This window comes from Babylonia areolata, chromosome 16, assembly GCF_041734735.1.
Source record: "Babylonia areolata isolate BAREFJ2019XMU chromosome 16, ASM4173473v1, whole genome shotgun sequence".
Taxonomy (NCBI): domain Eukaryota; kingdom Metazoa; phylum Mollusca; class Gastropoda; order Neogastropoda; family Buccinidae; genus Babylonia; species Babylonia areolata.
The window spans coordinates 7,113,560-7,130,134 of NC_134891.1; the positions used below are offsets into that span (position 1 = coordinate 7,113,560).

Genomic DNA, 16,575 nt, shown 5'->3' on the forward strand with positions numbered 1-16,575 from the left:
GTGCAGTCAAAGCACGTCTCGCGTGAATCTTTACGTGATACAAGATGGCGCAGAACATTAGTTGGGAAGGTAAAATGATGATGCATTTTAAATATCTGCGCTGTGTGTGTCTGTTCTGATATGCATGCCGAATCAGGGTTTTGTATAATCATAATGACATGAGACGTTTTTATTTTCTCAAGAAAACATTCAAATTATTAAAGGATAACAGCTGACAGCAGACTTTTTTTCCGTTCGCTTGCAGTGATGCAGGATTGTCACACGCTGGTGCGTGACAGTGGAGCACAGAGTTGTCGCATGCTTTACATGTACCAGTAAAAATGACCAGTTGATGTTGATGCTGTTGTTTTACTTACTTTTCTAACGTTTTCTCACCATACGGTGACCTCAGCGTTTAAGTTGAACATTAAGCTGAACACATCCACAACTGCAATGTTGATGTTCAGATGTTGCACAGCTGGACACACCTTGTGACGCAGGGGAAGTAACGTCCAGAAGTGGCCTTTAAGAAAATGGGGAGGGGGAGCAGATTGTTTGGGTTAGGAGTGAGGGGCTATCATGTTTCTGAATGGAGATGGGATTTTGTAACTAAATGTTTAGTTCTCTACCTTGAAGTTCTTTTGAAACCGTTTTTACATGAAGGGAGTTGTGATGGTGCAAATTTTTGCATGCAGGCATATAATGATATATGATATATGATTCTCGCCTGTGTTTCCTGAGTTTGATTTCCAGTTTCGGCTGGTGGGTAAAAGGTTGAGATTTTTTTCCAGTTTCCCAGCTCATGTGCAGACATGTGGTGCCTGAACCTCTATCATGTCTGTGCGTATGCCGGAAATCAAATACCTATGCTAAAGATCCTGCAATCCGGATTATGTCAGCATTCAGTAGATTACTGAAACTTGAAAATAGCCAATATGCATCAGCCATGACAGATTTATTACCAAGTTGGTGTTCGGCCATATAATTAAAAGAAGAAAAAATTGTACCAGTGACAGGCATTGACTGAATAAGGCAAGTAAACAGAAACACTTCCCCAAGTTGATCAGTCATTAATTTAACATCAGTTCAGTTCACTAAAGTGATTTTAGATTGACTTCCCAAGTTTACATGTTTAAGTGCTTACCACCACTTGAGACAAAACATACTTTGAGGTGACCATTTTAGGAAAGATGAAACACCAAACTGTTCTGCAAATTTCTTTCAGTCAAATGCCCAGCACTTAGTTGTTGACATTGACACAGAATGACAGAGCTTCAGGTTGTTTGAAAGGACCAGAGATCTCATGACCCATGGCAACTGAAAGTGAGAGGTCATATTATAAAACAAAGGTCATGGAACAGTGAAAGTACATAATATTAAATGCATCCAATATAAGAAATGAATAAGAATTAGAATTCTTTTTAAAATGTCATCATTTGGGGTGTAAGTAATAGGGTCCTCAGCCGGGTTCAGTTTGTGAATGTTGAACAGAACATGTACAATAGTACCTGTAGACACACCATTGAAGTGAGTCGTGACGAATCAGCAGTGCAGGGCCTCCTCTCATATGAGGCTTCGTAGCAGCCTAGCAGTGACAGAACTTTCCTGTGCTTTGTTGATCCTGAGATTGCAACAGCACAAGCCTGGATCAGTGGACGTGGCTGTGTGTCCATATGTGGTGGGCCTAGGATAGGTTTTCATGCCAAAGAATGCCTGAGAAACAGCTTGGATTATGGGAATGAATAAAACAGCAAACATAGTCCTCAAACAAGCAAACAGCAACAACAAAAACCCACCACCATTGAAAAGGTCAGGAAGCTGAAAGAATGAATTATTTTCCCTACTTCATCCCACCTTCATAATCGATGAATGTGGCTCTACTGATCTTTAGTCTCAGATGATTACGCTTATACTGCATATTCTGATTTTGTTGTTTTCCAGAGGCCAGAGGCATTTTACGAAAACTGCGCGAGGAGCAGGTTCGAGATGGGGACCTGGTGGTGAAGTTGTGGGAGGATGTTCTCATGGATGCCAGCCACAAGCTTGGAAACGAGCGTAAGTCTCAGACGTGTGTGTTGTGCTGTTGCTGAGAGGTGTCACCTGATTATTACCATGTTTTTGTCAACTGTTCAAAGATTATTTCAAAGAGCAATATTTGTGTTAATAATTGATGAAATGATATGCTCTGTCCAATACGCTGTTGCTGAAATAAAGGTTTGCAAAATATTTTATCCATTTTAGATTTCATTACTGGTTGATTTTACTTGTTTTATTTGCTTTTTTCATTAATTAATTCATATTTTGACAGGTTCAAATTACTGTGACCTTATGTTCAACAAGAAGGTAAAATCTGTATCTATAGACAGTCCACAGTTTTAACAGAACCCCGATGTGTAGGAATCAGAATTTTCACTTTGTGCATTTATTTTGTGCAGTTTTTTATGTGTTTGTTAGTGTGCATGTGTGTGTGTGTCTGTGTGTGTGTGTCTACCTATGATGAAACTAATTACCATACATGCGAAGTCTGTTTTTGCTTATTTCCAGTGTGGAACGTGTACGAACAAGTATGCGTGGCTTCTTTAGACTGCCAGAGACTGGATGTAACAGAGGTTAGTTCAGATCATCATTTGCTCACTCTCCTGATGATGTGTGTCTGTCTTTATCTGTTGATTCATTGTTTTGGTTGTTGCTTTGTTGATGTCTTTTTTTCTTTTGTGTGTGTGTTTGCGTGTGTGTTGTTGTTGTTGACATTCTTGAAAGTTTTGCGCACTGTTACTGGTGTTACATGCGTAAACTTGTAAAGTTAGGATATGCAATATATATCATATGTTATTATGCATGAGCTCATGAAAGTACATCATTTACGAGTGTGTTTGTGTGTGTGTGTCACTGTGTGTGTGTGTGTGTGTCACTGTGTGTGTGTGTGTGTCACTGTGTGTGTGTGTGACTCTGTGTGTGTGTGGACTGGATGCAAAGTCAAGTGGGAGAGTGGGACTGAGAGTTTGTTTTTGTTGCTATTATTTTGTTGTTTAATGATGCTTGTGATGTTTCCATTACATGTTGCATGGTACACTTGGTGGGTAGATGGATAAAAGAAAATGGTTCATGATATATACGGCTAAAAAAAAAAAAATACATGTATCGTTTTATCATTTTGAAAAATTATGATACCAGGGATGAAGTAGGATTTTACAGGTGACCCACTTTCTTTGATGTCACTTTTGATTAGTACATATTGTGACGATTTGAAGACAATGTTAACTCTTGGAATGACGGGTGCAATAGCCGAGTGGTTAAAGCGTTGGACTGTCAATCTGAGGGTCCTGGGTTCGATTCACGGTGACGGCGTCTGGTGGGTAAAGGGTGGAGATTTTTCCGATCTCCCAGGTCAACATATGTGCAGACCTGCTAGTGCCTGAACCCCCTTCGTGTGTATATGCAAGCAGAAGATCAAATACGCACGTTAAAGATCCTGTAATCCATGTCAGCGTTCGGTGGGTTATGGAAACAAGAACATACCCAGCATGCACACCCCCGAAAACGGAGTATGGCTGCCTACATGGCGGGGTAAAAATGGTCATACACGTAAAAGCCCACTCGTGTGCATACGAGTGAACGCAGAAGAAGAAGAAGAAGAACTCTTGGAATGTTTTGAAAATGAAATCCTCTTTTCGAATAATTTGATGATGATTACGCTGCACTGTACTGCAGGCAACTAAATATATTCATGACCCAGTATGTTTTCTTCAGCCCATTGGACTTTTCCCCAGCTGTAAAATATTTGGTTTCTGGAGAGAGGAAGAGATGATGGATGATTTTAAAAGTTAAAGAGAGTGATCTTGTTGACTCACTTGTGTAAACAAAGTGAGTCTATGTTTTAACCCGGTGTTCGGTTGTCTGTGTGTGTGTGTGTGTGTCTGTGGTAAACTTTAACATTGACATTTTCTCTGCAAATACTTTGTCAGTTGAAACCAAATTAGGCATTAAAATAGGAAAAATTCAGTTCTTTCCAGTCATCTTGTTTAAAACAATATTGCACCTCTGGGATGGGCACAAAAAAATAAAAAATGAAGCCTAATTATATGCAAACTGCATTTACTGTTATATTTATATTTTTTGTATTCTCTAAACTTGGCACTTTGATCTGATATTCTGACCCAACAACAAGAGGAGTCATTATTATCATTTTTTGTTCAAACAGGAACTTCTTTTGCTAAGCATGGAAGTTTTATTTATTTTGCAAACATTTTGGTGCAGAGGGTAAAAAATGGAAATTACTCTGTAATTAATGCTAGGGGACTTAATTCGCTTTAAACTGATCTTTCTCATCTTACACATTACATTTTGAAATTATACACAAGACATAAAAAGCTTGGATTTTTTTTTTTCTCAGTGTATCACAAGTGAGTCTTGAAGGCCTTGCCTCTCTTGTTTTTCTTTTTGTTTTTTTCTTTGGCCCCTGAAGAGCCAGTCATTCCTCCATGGTTCTGTGTTGTTTGTGGAACACAGATGTGCATTGCGGCCCTGGATGCTAAATTTCCTGGGAGCGTCCGTGTCAAGAGACTGGAGGGAATGCTGCTTGAAGCAGAAGGAAGGTGGGTATGGTTTGGTTGTTTTTGTTGTTGTTGTTGTTGTTGATGATGTTGTTTTAGTCATGAAGTTTGAAGGCAGTGAGAACCATAGGAGCCATAGGAACAACGTGCACAGACTCTCATTTGGATGAGATGCTACAATACAGTACAGTACAGTACAGTACAGTACAGTACAATAAAATACAGTACAGTTCAGTTCAGTTCAGTACAGTGCATTACAGTACAATACAGTACAGCACAGTACATTGTAATTCAATGCAAAACAATGCAGTGCAATACAATACAATACTTACACATCACAATACAACTCTGTTCAATAGACTACAATGCAATACAATGCAATACAATGGAAACAGAGGTCCTGTGTGCAACATGCACTTAGCACATGTAAAAGAACCCGCAGTAACAAACGGGTTGTCCCTGGCAAAATTCTGTTGAAATTTTCACACTGATTGTGAAACATCTACACTTGCAGACAGAAGTAAAGAGAGAGAGAAAAAAAACCCAAAAAACATGGATGTGCTGTCCCCAGGGAGAGCAGCCTGAATTTCACAAATAGAAATCTGCAGTGACAAAAAGTAATAAATAATATAGTACAATTATATATACGAAAACGGTTTCTATGGGGACTGACATTGTGTATACGAGGACTTGTTTAATAAGAATATTTCTCATCAGATTTGTGGGAGATGTCAGTCCTGTTGTCTTTTTTGACTTGGCATCATGGCATTCATACACAAACACTTCAAGAGAGGTTTTTTGGCATTGCTTGTTTAACTCACTCCAGATGATGGAACGCTATAGCATTCCTGACGTAAGGTAGCGTTCTGGACGATGGAACGCTATAGCGGTTTCGACAATTAAAACTTTTTCCACGTTTTCCTCTTGGGGTAGCATAACAATCGCAGCTACACCGGGCATTGTGAACGTGTCGAGGGTCGAATGTAAAGTTTCTTCATGAGAATCCGTAACAAAACACTCCACAGCAAGCCAGCGAGTTCAGGACCCCATACGACAAACTGATCTGCATACTTATCGAAAATGGTGTCGCAGGCAATACAAGTGGAAATTTTTGGAGCAAAGTAGATCACCACAGGGGCTTTTACCGCTACTGAAGTGATTGAAATGCTTCAAACTGAAGGTTTTGGCATTGACGTGGATGATGAAGATGTTGAAATAAAGTATCTGGCATGAAGAAAGCTACCAGCAAGAAGTTACTGATAGTGTCTCAGCTTCTGAGAGCAGTGAAGAGGGAGGGGGGTGGGGGTTCACAGGATGTGAGGAGAGGGGTCAGTGGGTCAAGTACAGTGAGTTTCCTTCAGTTACTTCATGTTTTGTATTTTTTGTGATTTTTTTTTTTTCCTAACCCTAACAAATGGGTCGTCTGTAGGGAAAAGCAAGGGAGATAACTATTCGTCCGGAGTGAGTTAACCACTAGACCTCTGCTGAGGGGTATACGGTCGCTGTCAGTGAAGGCTGTCGTGTCACTGTGATCAAACTTAATTGACAGGTCAGGATGTCAAGTCACCATTATTTACTAGGGTTTCTTTCTCTTGGGGTTGTGTTTTGTTCAGGAAAAACAACAACAACAACAATTGCGCGAATTGAAAGCACACAAGACATAGTAATGGCCCTTTATATTCATGTCACACTGATCTCATTTCAGGAAGATTCTGCAGTTGAGGGGTTAATTCTTTCAAGAGAGTATCGTATCTTTTAGATCCAGAGCTGTCTGTGTGTGTGTGTGTGTGTTGTGGTTGCTTCATAACGTCAGGAATCAAGAAATCATGTTATGTATAATCTCTTGGGATTGTGTTTTGTTCAGGAAAAACAACAACAACAATTGCGCGAATTGAAAGCACACAAGACATAGTAATGGCCCTTTATATTCATGTCACACTGATCTCATTTCAGGAAGATTCTGCAGTTGAGGGGTTAATTCTTTCAAAGAGTATCGTATCTTTTAGATCCAGAGCTGTCTGTGTGTGTGTGTGTGTTATGGTTGCTTCATAACGTCAGGAATCAAGAAATCATGTTATGTCTGTGTGTGTGTGTGTTATGGTTGCTTCATAACGTCAGGAATCAAGAAATCATGTTATGTCTGTGTGTGTGTGTGTGTTATGGAAATATAATGATTTGAAATCACGAGTGTGGTGTGAGGGAAGAGAAATGATGACTGGTGTACCAGTGACTGAGTGAGCATGATGATAGGATGTTGATGGTGTTTATGACGATGATGATGATGATGATGATGATGACAATGAATAATGATAATATTGAACAGCAGCCAAGAGCAACAACTGAAAGCTGAGCGTTCTTTAAATCATTGTATTTCTTGACTGTTGAGCAGCTATGCCAAAGCGGCTGAAATTTACCAAGACATCTCAGATAAGGATGATGCAAACATGGTAAGACTTTCTTGTTCCTCTCCTGATTCATGAATAAACTGGCTTGGTTATGGTTTGACCCTGTTCAGTATGCTCTTCAGATATGTCTGTCATGTTAACTGGAAGGAGCAGTTTTAACTTATGTTCATTCACACACACACACACACACACACACACACACACACACACACTCATGCACGCATGCACACACGCGTGCGCACACCCAGAGATGATAATCTGTCTGTATTTCTTTTGTAATGTGGTTCAGTGTTTTTGAATTGTCTCTTACCTTATTTTCTAATTGAAAGAAATGGTAGAAAGTAGTGGATTGAGAAAGGAGACTGGAATAAAACGACGTTGTATGTGTTTGTGCACATTGTGTGTTTTCATTATCTGGTAATGTTTATTTGTTTTTTATTCCAGTTTGCGAAAAAGAGACTGGTTGCCATACTGAAAGCACAGAAAAAAATCCCTGAGGCCATTGACAAGTTGAATGATTATTTAAAAAAGTAAGTAGTTGATGATTGGTTGGGTTTGTGTAAGAGTGTGTGTGTGTGTGTGTGTCTGTGTTCACAATTTGAACATTATACAGACTTGGGACTTTTTAATTTTTTTTGTTTACTTCTTTAAGACTGAAGAGGTGGAAAGTGGCAAACTGAAGTCTTCATATTTAATAGTTAAAATGGGAGACTACACATAATTCATTGTTGCTTAAGGATGAAATCAGAAAAAAAAAAGAACATAGATAAATGGATAGATAACAGATAATACTGACTGCTGCTTAGGAATAAAAACCCAACAAAGAGAATAAGTAAACAGATAGGTGACAGATAATTGTGATTGTGGTTCAGAAAAAAACAAAACTGAAAAGATAACAAATAAGTGGGTAGATGTGAGATTAATGTGATTGTTGGTTATGGACATTTAAATATAAGAAAACGATAACAATAAATGAACAGATGACAGATATGTGGAATTATTGTTCAGAGATCAAACAAGCAACAAAAAAAGAAAGTAAAATGAATTAATGAGTAGATGACAGATAATTGTTATTGTTGCTCAGCCAGACATAAAAGACAGTAAAAATGATAATGAACAAAATTAAAAGATAACATAATTGAAATTGAAAAAAAGAAAGAAAAAAAAGAAAGATAGATTAATAGATAACAGATAATTGTGGTTGAAAAGCTAAGAAATGATAATGAATAAATGCATAAATGTTTGGGTTTTTTTTTGGTTTTTTTTATTTTAATGATTATGCAGAAATGGATTAATAAAAAGATTGATTTACTTTTACTCAGGGTGTAAGATAAATAAATGGATAGGTAACAGATAATTGTAACTGTTGCTTAGGGAATTATTGCTCAGGGAATGGGGGGAAAAAAAGAGATAAGTGAGCGAATAATAGTAATAATAATGATAATAATAATGATAATAATAATGATCATTTATATAGCGTATTTTTCTGGAAACACTGCTCAAAGCTCTTTATATTTTGTTCCCCTTCCCTCCCTTCTCCCCCACCATAACACCACACACACACACACACACACACACACATCACACAGTGACACACACACACACACACACACAGGGACACGCACAGAGACACACACGCACACACACAACACACACAACACTCGCAGCACATACTCACACTTCACACACACGCACACACACACACACACACACACACACACAACACTCACAACACATACTCACACTTCACACACACACACACACACACACACACACACACACAAGTGCAAGAATGATTAACGGATGATTGTTGCTCAGGGATAAAACTAAAACTAAAAAAAAAAACACAACTAAAATGAATGTTAAAGATAATGAGCACTGTGGGAACTCTCCAGGTTCATGACAGACTACGAAGCATGGAACGAGCTGTGCGACCTGTACCTGGCCCTGCACGACTACACCAACGCCTCCTTCTGCCTGGAGGAGTTGATCATGTCCAACCCTCACAACCACCTCTACCACCAAAAATACGCTGATGTAAGTATTTCTTTCTTTCTTTTTTTTTTTTTTTTATTTTTTTTTTATCACAACAGATTTCTCTGTGTAAAATTCGGGCTGCTCTCCCCAGGGAGAGCGTGTCACTATACTACAGCGTCATCCATTTTTTTTTTTTTTTTTGTATTGTTTCCTGCTTGCAGTTTTATTTTGTTTTTCCTATGGAAGTGGATTTTTCTACAGAATTTTGCCAGGAACAACCCTTTTGTTGCCGTGGGTTCTTTTATGTGCGCCAAGTGCATTCTGCACACGGGACCTCGGTTTATCGTCTCATCTGAATGACTAGCGTGCAGACCACCACTCAAGGTCCAGTGGAGGGGGAGAAAATATCGGCGGCTGAGCCATGATTAGAACCAGCATGCTCAGATTCTCTCGCTTCCTAGGCGGGCGCGTTACCTCTAGGCTGTCACTCCACTGGTACTGGGGTTTGGTGTGTGTTTGAGTGTCTGTGAGCATTAGTAGTAGCAGCAGTAGTAGTCATCAATTTAACGTCATTCTACTTTAAAGTGTAGTGGTAGCAGCACTAGTCATCAAGTTTAACGCCTTTCTGCTTTAAGTAAAATAAGACGGAAGGTGAAGGGTGGGGCGGGGCTGGGTGGGGGGTGGGTGATAGGTGAAGGTGTGACTCTGTGTGTGTGTGTTTGTGTGCTGTTGTGTGTGTGAGTGGGTATGTTCATTGTTTAGTTAGCATCTTTTCACCATCAGTGATATTAGACAAATGTGAGTGGGTATGTATGAATGTGTGCATGCATGCACGTCTGTGTGTTTGTGTGTGTGTGTGTGCACATGTGCGTGTTCATGGTTACGTTCAGGTCCATCCACTAAAAGCGATTTAATGCTTGATTACACACACTGTACTATGACACACCGGTGCAGACGCGGGCAGGGGTCTGATTCCTGTCGTATGCAAAACACTGCTCCGTGCAGGCAGGGATGCCAAATGTAGCAGCAGTTAGTGACCTCCCTTGGTATATTATCTCCCTTCTGTGTGCCCACGCAGTGCCGTCTTTTCCAGCAGGCATCGATATGCATGTGTTGTGGTAGTGTTCAAATTTATGTCTTTCCACTCTGAGGAATATTAGAGGGGTGGGGGGCGGGGGGATGGTAGAGGAATGGAGAGGGGAGGGAGGAAGGTGTGACTGTGTGTGCATGTCTGTGTGTATGTGTGTGTGTGTGTTTGTGCACAATATTTTGTGTGTGTCAGAGTGTATGTACGTGTGTGGTGTGCATGTTCGTTCGTGTGTTTATTCTTCACATTAATGTCCATCCGCTATGTGAGAACATTGTGAGTGAATGGTTGATTGGTTGAATGTTAGAATGAGTGAGTGAATGAGCTTGTGTCCCTAACGAGCGCATGTGTGTATGCATGTTGTTTCATGTTTCTGAATGTGTGTGTGTTTTCCTTCGCCTCCTCTTCTTCTTGTTGCTTCTCACAAAGAACGTGCTGTATAACACTCGTGACAGGTTTTCATGTTATCATCAAACAACAATGAAAATTGTGCTGGATTTAAGTTGATGGGATGAACTGTACTCTCCAGATTTTAGCTTCTGTATTCAAACACACACACACATGCACACACACACACACACACACACACACACACACATATATTTTAGCTTCTGTATTTATCAAACACACACACACACACACACACAGAAAACCCAAAGAAACAAACACAAAAAAACAACTGAAAACAAACTAACAAACTAGCAAACGAAACGAAATGCAAGGAGAACAATGAAACCATAATCATAAAACTTGGGACATTGTGTTTCAGTTAAAGTACACATATGGAGGCACAGAGAACATGGAGCTGGCAAGATCGTACTACGCACAAGCTGTTAAACTTTGTCCCAACAACATGAGGGCATTATATGGCCTCTTTCTGGTAAGGATGCTAAATGTGTGTGTCTGTGTGTTTGTGTGTGTGTGTGTGTGTGATTGCTGCTGTTTAATTTATTCTTGGTCATGTCTGGTGGTGGTTGTTGCAAAGATTGAAACAAAATAAGTACAGACAGTAGGTTTAAGGTTGACGCACCAAATGATAGCGCAATATTGTATTATATTCTATTCTACACTATTCTATTGTATTGTACTATTTTTTGGCACAAAAGGTTTCTCTGTGTGAAATTCAGGCTGCTTGACCTGCAAAGAGCATGTTAGCCACAGTGCTGCTCCACTTAAAAAATTTTTTTTTTTTTTTAAAAGATTCTGTGTGCATAGCATTTGTTTTACTGCACAATTTTGCAAGGGACAGCCCTGTTGTCACCATTGGTTCTTTTATGTGTGCTGAGTGAATGCTGCTCATGAGACCTCTTGTTTCTCATTTTATCTGAAAGACTAACACCCAGAATCAGAATCAAGGCTTTACGGAGGGGGGGGACTAAAAACTCCTGGTCTGTACAAAAGACTCGAACCTGTAGACACTCACATCCTTGTCGGGCATTAGCGCAAGGCCCACTAAACGATAATGCAGTGTATGGCGGTAGTGATGGATGTTTCTTCTGTTGATTTTCTTTTTCCTCATATCAGTATCAGTATCAGTAGCTCAAGGAGGCGTCACTGCGTTAGGTCAAATCCATGTACGCTACACCACATATGCCAAGCAGATGCCTGACCAGCAGCGTAACCCAATGCGCTTTGACAGGCCTTGAGAAAGAATAAAGAAAGAAAGAAAGAAGGAAAATAAAATAAAATAAAAATAAATAATAATAAAAATAAAATGAAAACGGCTTCTTGCAGGTGGTCTAGAAAACACACACACAAACGCCCCAGGGCACTTTTTTTTTTTTTCATTACATTCTCTTTTTTTTCTTCTTTTTATTTTCAAGTGCTCAAGACAGCTTTTTTCACTGGCCAAAAATGAAATAAGATAGAAAACAACAACAACAAAAAACAGCCTAAAGGTAAACCATATTCAGTCATTGTTCTTCAGCTGTGTGCTTCAATTATGATGAAAGGCACTTTGTTGTTGTAAAATGTTCTACGCATGTCTGGGTTTTTATTTCTTGCTCTGGTATTTGTTGTATCATGTATTGTTTGTCTCATTCACACACTCCCATTCCATCGAATCACTCATCATGTATGCGTATATTCTTGTATGTGGAGGCCTGGGGGGTGGAATGCTGGGGTGGGAAGGTGTGGAGGAGGGGAGGGGAGGGGCGTTAGACCACCTGCAAGAAGCCATTTTCATGGGGTTTTTTGACTCACTTGTGTAAACAAAGTGAGTCTATGTTTTAACCCGGTGTTCGGTTGTCTGTGTGTGTCTGTGTGTCCGTGGTAAACTTTAACATTGACATTTTCTCTGCAAACACTTTGTCAGTTGACACCAAATTAGGCATAAAAATTGGAAAAATTCAGTTCTTTCCAGTCATCTTGTTTAAAACATCATTGCACCTCTGGGATGGGCACAAAAAAAAAAAAAAAAAAAATGAAGCCTAATTATATGCAAACTGCATTTACTGTTATATTTATATTTTTTGTATTCTCTAAACTTGGCACTTTGATCTGATATTCTGACCCAACAACAAGAGCAGTCATTATTATCATTTTTTGTTCAAACAGGAACTTCTTTTGCTAAGCATGGAAGTTTTATTTATTTTGCAAACGTTTTGGTGTAGATAGTAAAAAAAGGGAAATTACTCTGTAATTAATGCTAGGGGACTTAATTTGCTTTAAACTGATCTTTCTCATCTTAAACATTACATTTTGAAATTATACTCAATACATGAAAAGCTTGGATTTTTTTATTTTTAAGTGTATCACAAGTGAGTCTTGAAGGCCTTGCCTCTCTTGTTTTTTATGCAGCGCTTTGCTGCTCGAATGTTAACTATATAGGAGATGATGATTTAGTTGTTTAGTTTTTTTGTTGTTGTTGTTGTTGCAGTACTGTTGATTGATAGTGAAGGACAGTGAGTGTGGGTTGTTGGTAGCTGTGTTTATTCATTTGTTTTTGTCGCAAAGCTGATGATTGACAGTGATGAGTGAAGGATGGTGGTGGTGGATTGTTGACAGTCGGCCACCAACCTCAGCATGAGCTCTGGCAAGGGGGCCAAGGAGCGCTCGCTCAACAGCAAGTACGCTGCCTGGGCTGCAGACCAGATCAGCACCAAGTATAAGGTGGGTTCGGGCAGATGAAGCTGCTGCTTCTTCTTCTTGTTCTTGTTCTTCGTTTTGTGGGCTGTGACTCTCGCGTTCATTCGTGTGCATACACAAGTTGGCTTTTCCCTGCATGACTGTTTTTACCCCCCACCATTTACTAGTCATACTCCGTTTTCAGGGTTGAGTTGGGTTGTTGGGAGGGTGCATGCTGGGTATATTCTTGTTTCCACAACCCGCTGAGTGCCGATATGAATTGCGGGATCTTTTACATGTGTATCAGATCATCTGCATGTGCGTACACACTTAAGGGGTTCAGGCACTCAGCAGGTCCGCATTTCTGTTGACCTGGAAGATTTGGAAAATATCCACCGTTCACCCACCAGGCACGGTGACTGGGATTTGAACCTGGGACGCTCAGATTGAAAGTCCAGCGCTTTAACCACTTGGCTGTTACGCCTGTTGGCAGATGAAGCAGATACCCTCTAACTTAAAAAAAAAAAAATTATCATTAAATCTTTCACTGCCAAGGTTCTGTTTAAAAAAACAAAAAAAACAAACAAAAAACACACCCAGCACCAACTATTTTAGACTCGGCTCTCTCGAATGAATCCGTTCATGTCAGAATGATGCAGTGAATTTGTTCACTTCAGACTCTATCAAGGGAAAAGTTTAGTCAATTTCCTATTACAGTGTGAAAGACAGTCTGTTTTACATGACCCCTAAACTGAAGTCGCCTAGGGTGGTGAACTGTCTAGTTGACGAAAGTGAAAGCGTTGAGGGAAATCGGACATTTTGGCGGCATATGTGATATACTGTGTGAAACTGATGCATTTGAGTTTGGCATGGCAAGAATATGAAACCAAAAAGTTTTGAATGATTTCAACAACTCCCCTTTTTCATTGTCGGGGATGACTGGACTATACTTCTGGCTCTGCCCCCCCCTTTTTTTTCTTTTTTTTTTAAATAAAAAGTTTTAAGTTTTTGTTGGGCATGCTTACTTCTGCACCTACCCCTCCTCGACGATTATTTATTCAAGCAGCCTTCAGTGATGTGATTATTAATCATATTCACAGAGTCCTCAGGGATGTGATTATTTATTCGAGCAGTCCTCGACGATGTCGTTATTTATTCACACAGTCTTTGTTGATGTGATTATTTATTCAAGCAGTCCTCAGTGATGTCATTATTTAGTCACACGGGTCTTGGTGTAATGCGATTATTTATTCAAGCAGTCCTCAATAATGTGATTATTAATTCACTCAGTCTTCGTTGATGCGATTGTTTATTCAAGAAGTCCTCATTGGTGTGGTTATTTATTCACACAGTCTTTAGTGATATGATTATTTATTATCTTGAGTGTTGGTTTAGAGGTAATGCGTCCGCCTAGGAAGCGAGAGAATCTGAGCGCACTGGTTTGAATCTCATAGTCACCAGTATTTTCTCCCACTATACTAGACCTTGAATGGTGGTCTGGACACTAGTCATTCAGGTGAGATGATAAACGGAGGTCCCATATGCAGCATGCACTTAGCACACGTAAAAGAACCCACAGCAACAGAAGGGTTGTCCGTGGCAAAATTCTGTAGAAAAAGTCCACTTCAAGAGGAAAACACATTGCAGGCAAAAAATAATTCTGTTTTTTTAAGGGTGGCGCTGTCGGTGTAGCCACGCGTTGTCCATGGGGAGAGCACCCCGATTTTCTCACAGAGAAATCTGTTGTGACAAAATGAGTAATATAATACAACTGAAGCAGTCCTCGGAGATAATTATGATTATTTATTCTTGCAGTCCTGAATGGTGTGATAATTAATTCACACAGTATAAATTCAAGCAGTCCTCGGTGATATGATTATTTGTTCTTGCAGTCCTCAATGCTGTGATTATTTGTTCACACAGTCCTCGGTGATATGATTATTTATTCTCGCAGTCCGCAGTGCTGTGATTATTTGTTCACACAGTCCTTGGTGATATGATTATTTATTCTCGCAGTCCTCAATGCTGTGATTATTTGTTCACACAGTCCTTGGTGATATGATTGTTTATTCTCGCAGTGATTGATGCTGTGATTATTTATTCACACAGTCCTTGGTGATATGATTATTTGTTCTCGCTGTCCTCAATGCTGTGATTATTTATTCACACAGTCCTTGGTGATATGATTATTTATTCTCGCAGTCCTCAATGCTGTGATTATTTGTTCACACAGTCCTTGGTGATATGATTATTTATTCTCGCAGTCCTCGATGCTGTGATTATTTGTTCACACAGTCCTTCATTTTCAGGCCCAGCAGCCTGAGGAGCAGCTGCGGGAGACCAAGGTGTTGGAGTCTATAGAAAAGTTGCTGGAATCTCTGCAAGTGTCCACGTAATGTGTGGACTGTGAATCCTTTGTCAGACTTTTCCTCCCCTGTTCATCAGTAGCTTTTTCATTGTGGTGGCAATATTGTGGTTATGTGCGGCAGTTTGTGACGGGGGGGGGAGAGCGAGAGAGAGAGAGAAAGAGATGAGAGAAGGGGGCGTGGGGGTTGGGGGAAGAGAGATGGTGGATGATTTCTTTGAATGATGTGTTTTATGTCAAATTCATAAACAGGAGAGAGAGAGAGATGAGAGAAGGGGGCGTGGGAGTTGGGGGAAGAGAGATGGTGGATGATTTCTTTGAATGATGTGTTTTATGTCAAATTCATAAACAGGAGAGAGAGAGAGAGAGATGAGAGAAGGGGGCGTGGGGGTTGGGGGAAGAGAGATGGTGGATGATTTCTTTGAATGATGTGTTTTATGTCAAATTCATAAACAGGAGAGAGAGAGAGAGTTTCACTCTGAGATGATTTTGTGTTCCTATTCTGTGTTTGGAAATAGAAATGTCCGTCATTTTATAATGGGAATAGTGACAGAGAATGTGAAGATTTTTGTGTGAGTCACTGTGTGTGTGTGTGTGTGTGTGTGTGTGTACCTATATGTGTACGTGTGCATATGTATGTGTGTGTGTGTGTGTGTGTGTATTGAACTATTTAGAATTTGTGATCACAAAATGTTCTATGCGAAGTTTTCTACACTGCCGTGTCAACCTAGAATTGTACTATTTGGTGTATATCCTCTTGTTTAAAGATAAATTATGTCATGTGAAACCACACAGGTGTGTGTTTGTGATTGTTCCGAAATGCTGTTTGTGTACATGTGGAAGTGTTGTATTTCTTGCAGATATAAATGGTGAACAAATACTTTTGATCTGGTGTTTCAGTCTCGACAGTGAGAAAAATGGATGAGCATGAGCGAGAACATATATTATACACAAAACTTAGAGAAGAATAAAAAAAAAAAAAGGGTGGGTTAACTCATTCCAGATGATGAACGCGTTCCTGCCGTAAGGTAGCGTTCTGGACGACGGAAAGCTTTGTGGTTTCAACAATTAAAAATTTTTCCACGTTTTCCTCATGGGGTAGCATAACAATCGCAGCTACACCGGGCATTGCGAACGTGTCAA

At 39.7% G+C, this 16,575-nt stretch overlaps 1 protein-coding gene across 1 annotated transcript; it reads left to right on the top strand.

The window, feature by feature from the left end:
- Positions 1 to 28: 28 nt before the first annotated feature.
- On the top strand, positions 29 to 16,312 carry LOC143290829 (ER membrane protein complex subunit 2-like). The gene is made up of 10 exons (XM_076600357.1): positions 29 to 69; positions 1,921 to 2,034; positions 2,524 to 2,588; positions 4,489 to 4,574; positions 6,922 to 6,979; positions 7,382 to 7,467; positions 8,833 to 8,974; positions 10,771 to 10,881; positions 13,008 to 13,112; positions 15,377 to 16,312. Exons 1-10 carry the CDS (start codon positions 45 to 47, stop codon positions 15,461 to 15,463), a joined length of 879 nt encoding a protein of 292 aa, XP_076456472.1. The 5' UTR covers positions 29 to 44; the 3' UTR covers positions 15,464 to 16,312.
- Positions 16,313 to 16,575: the final 263 nt, after the last annotated feature.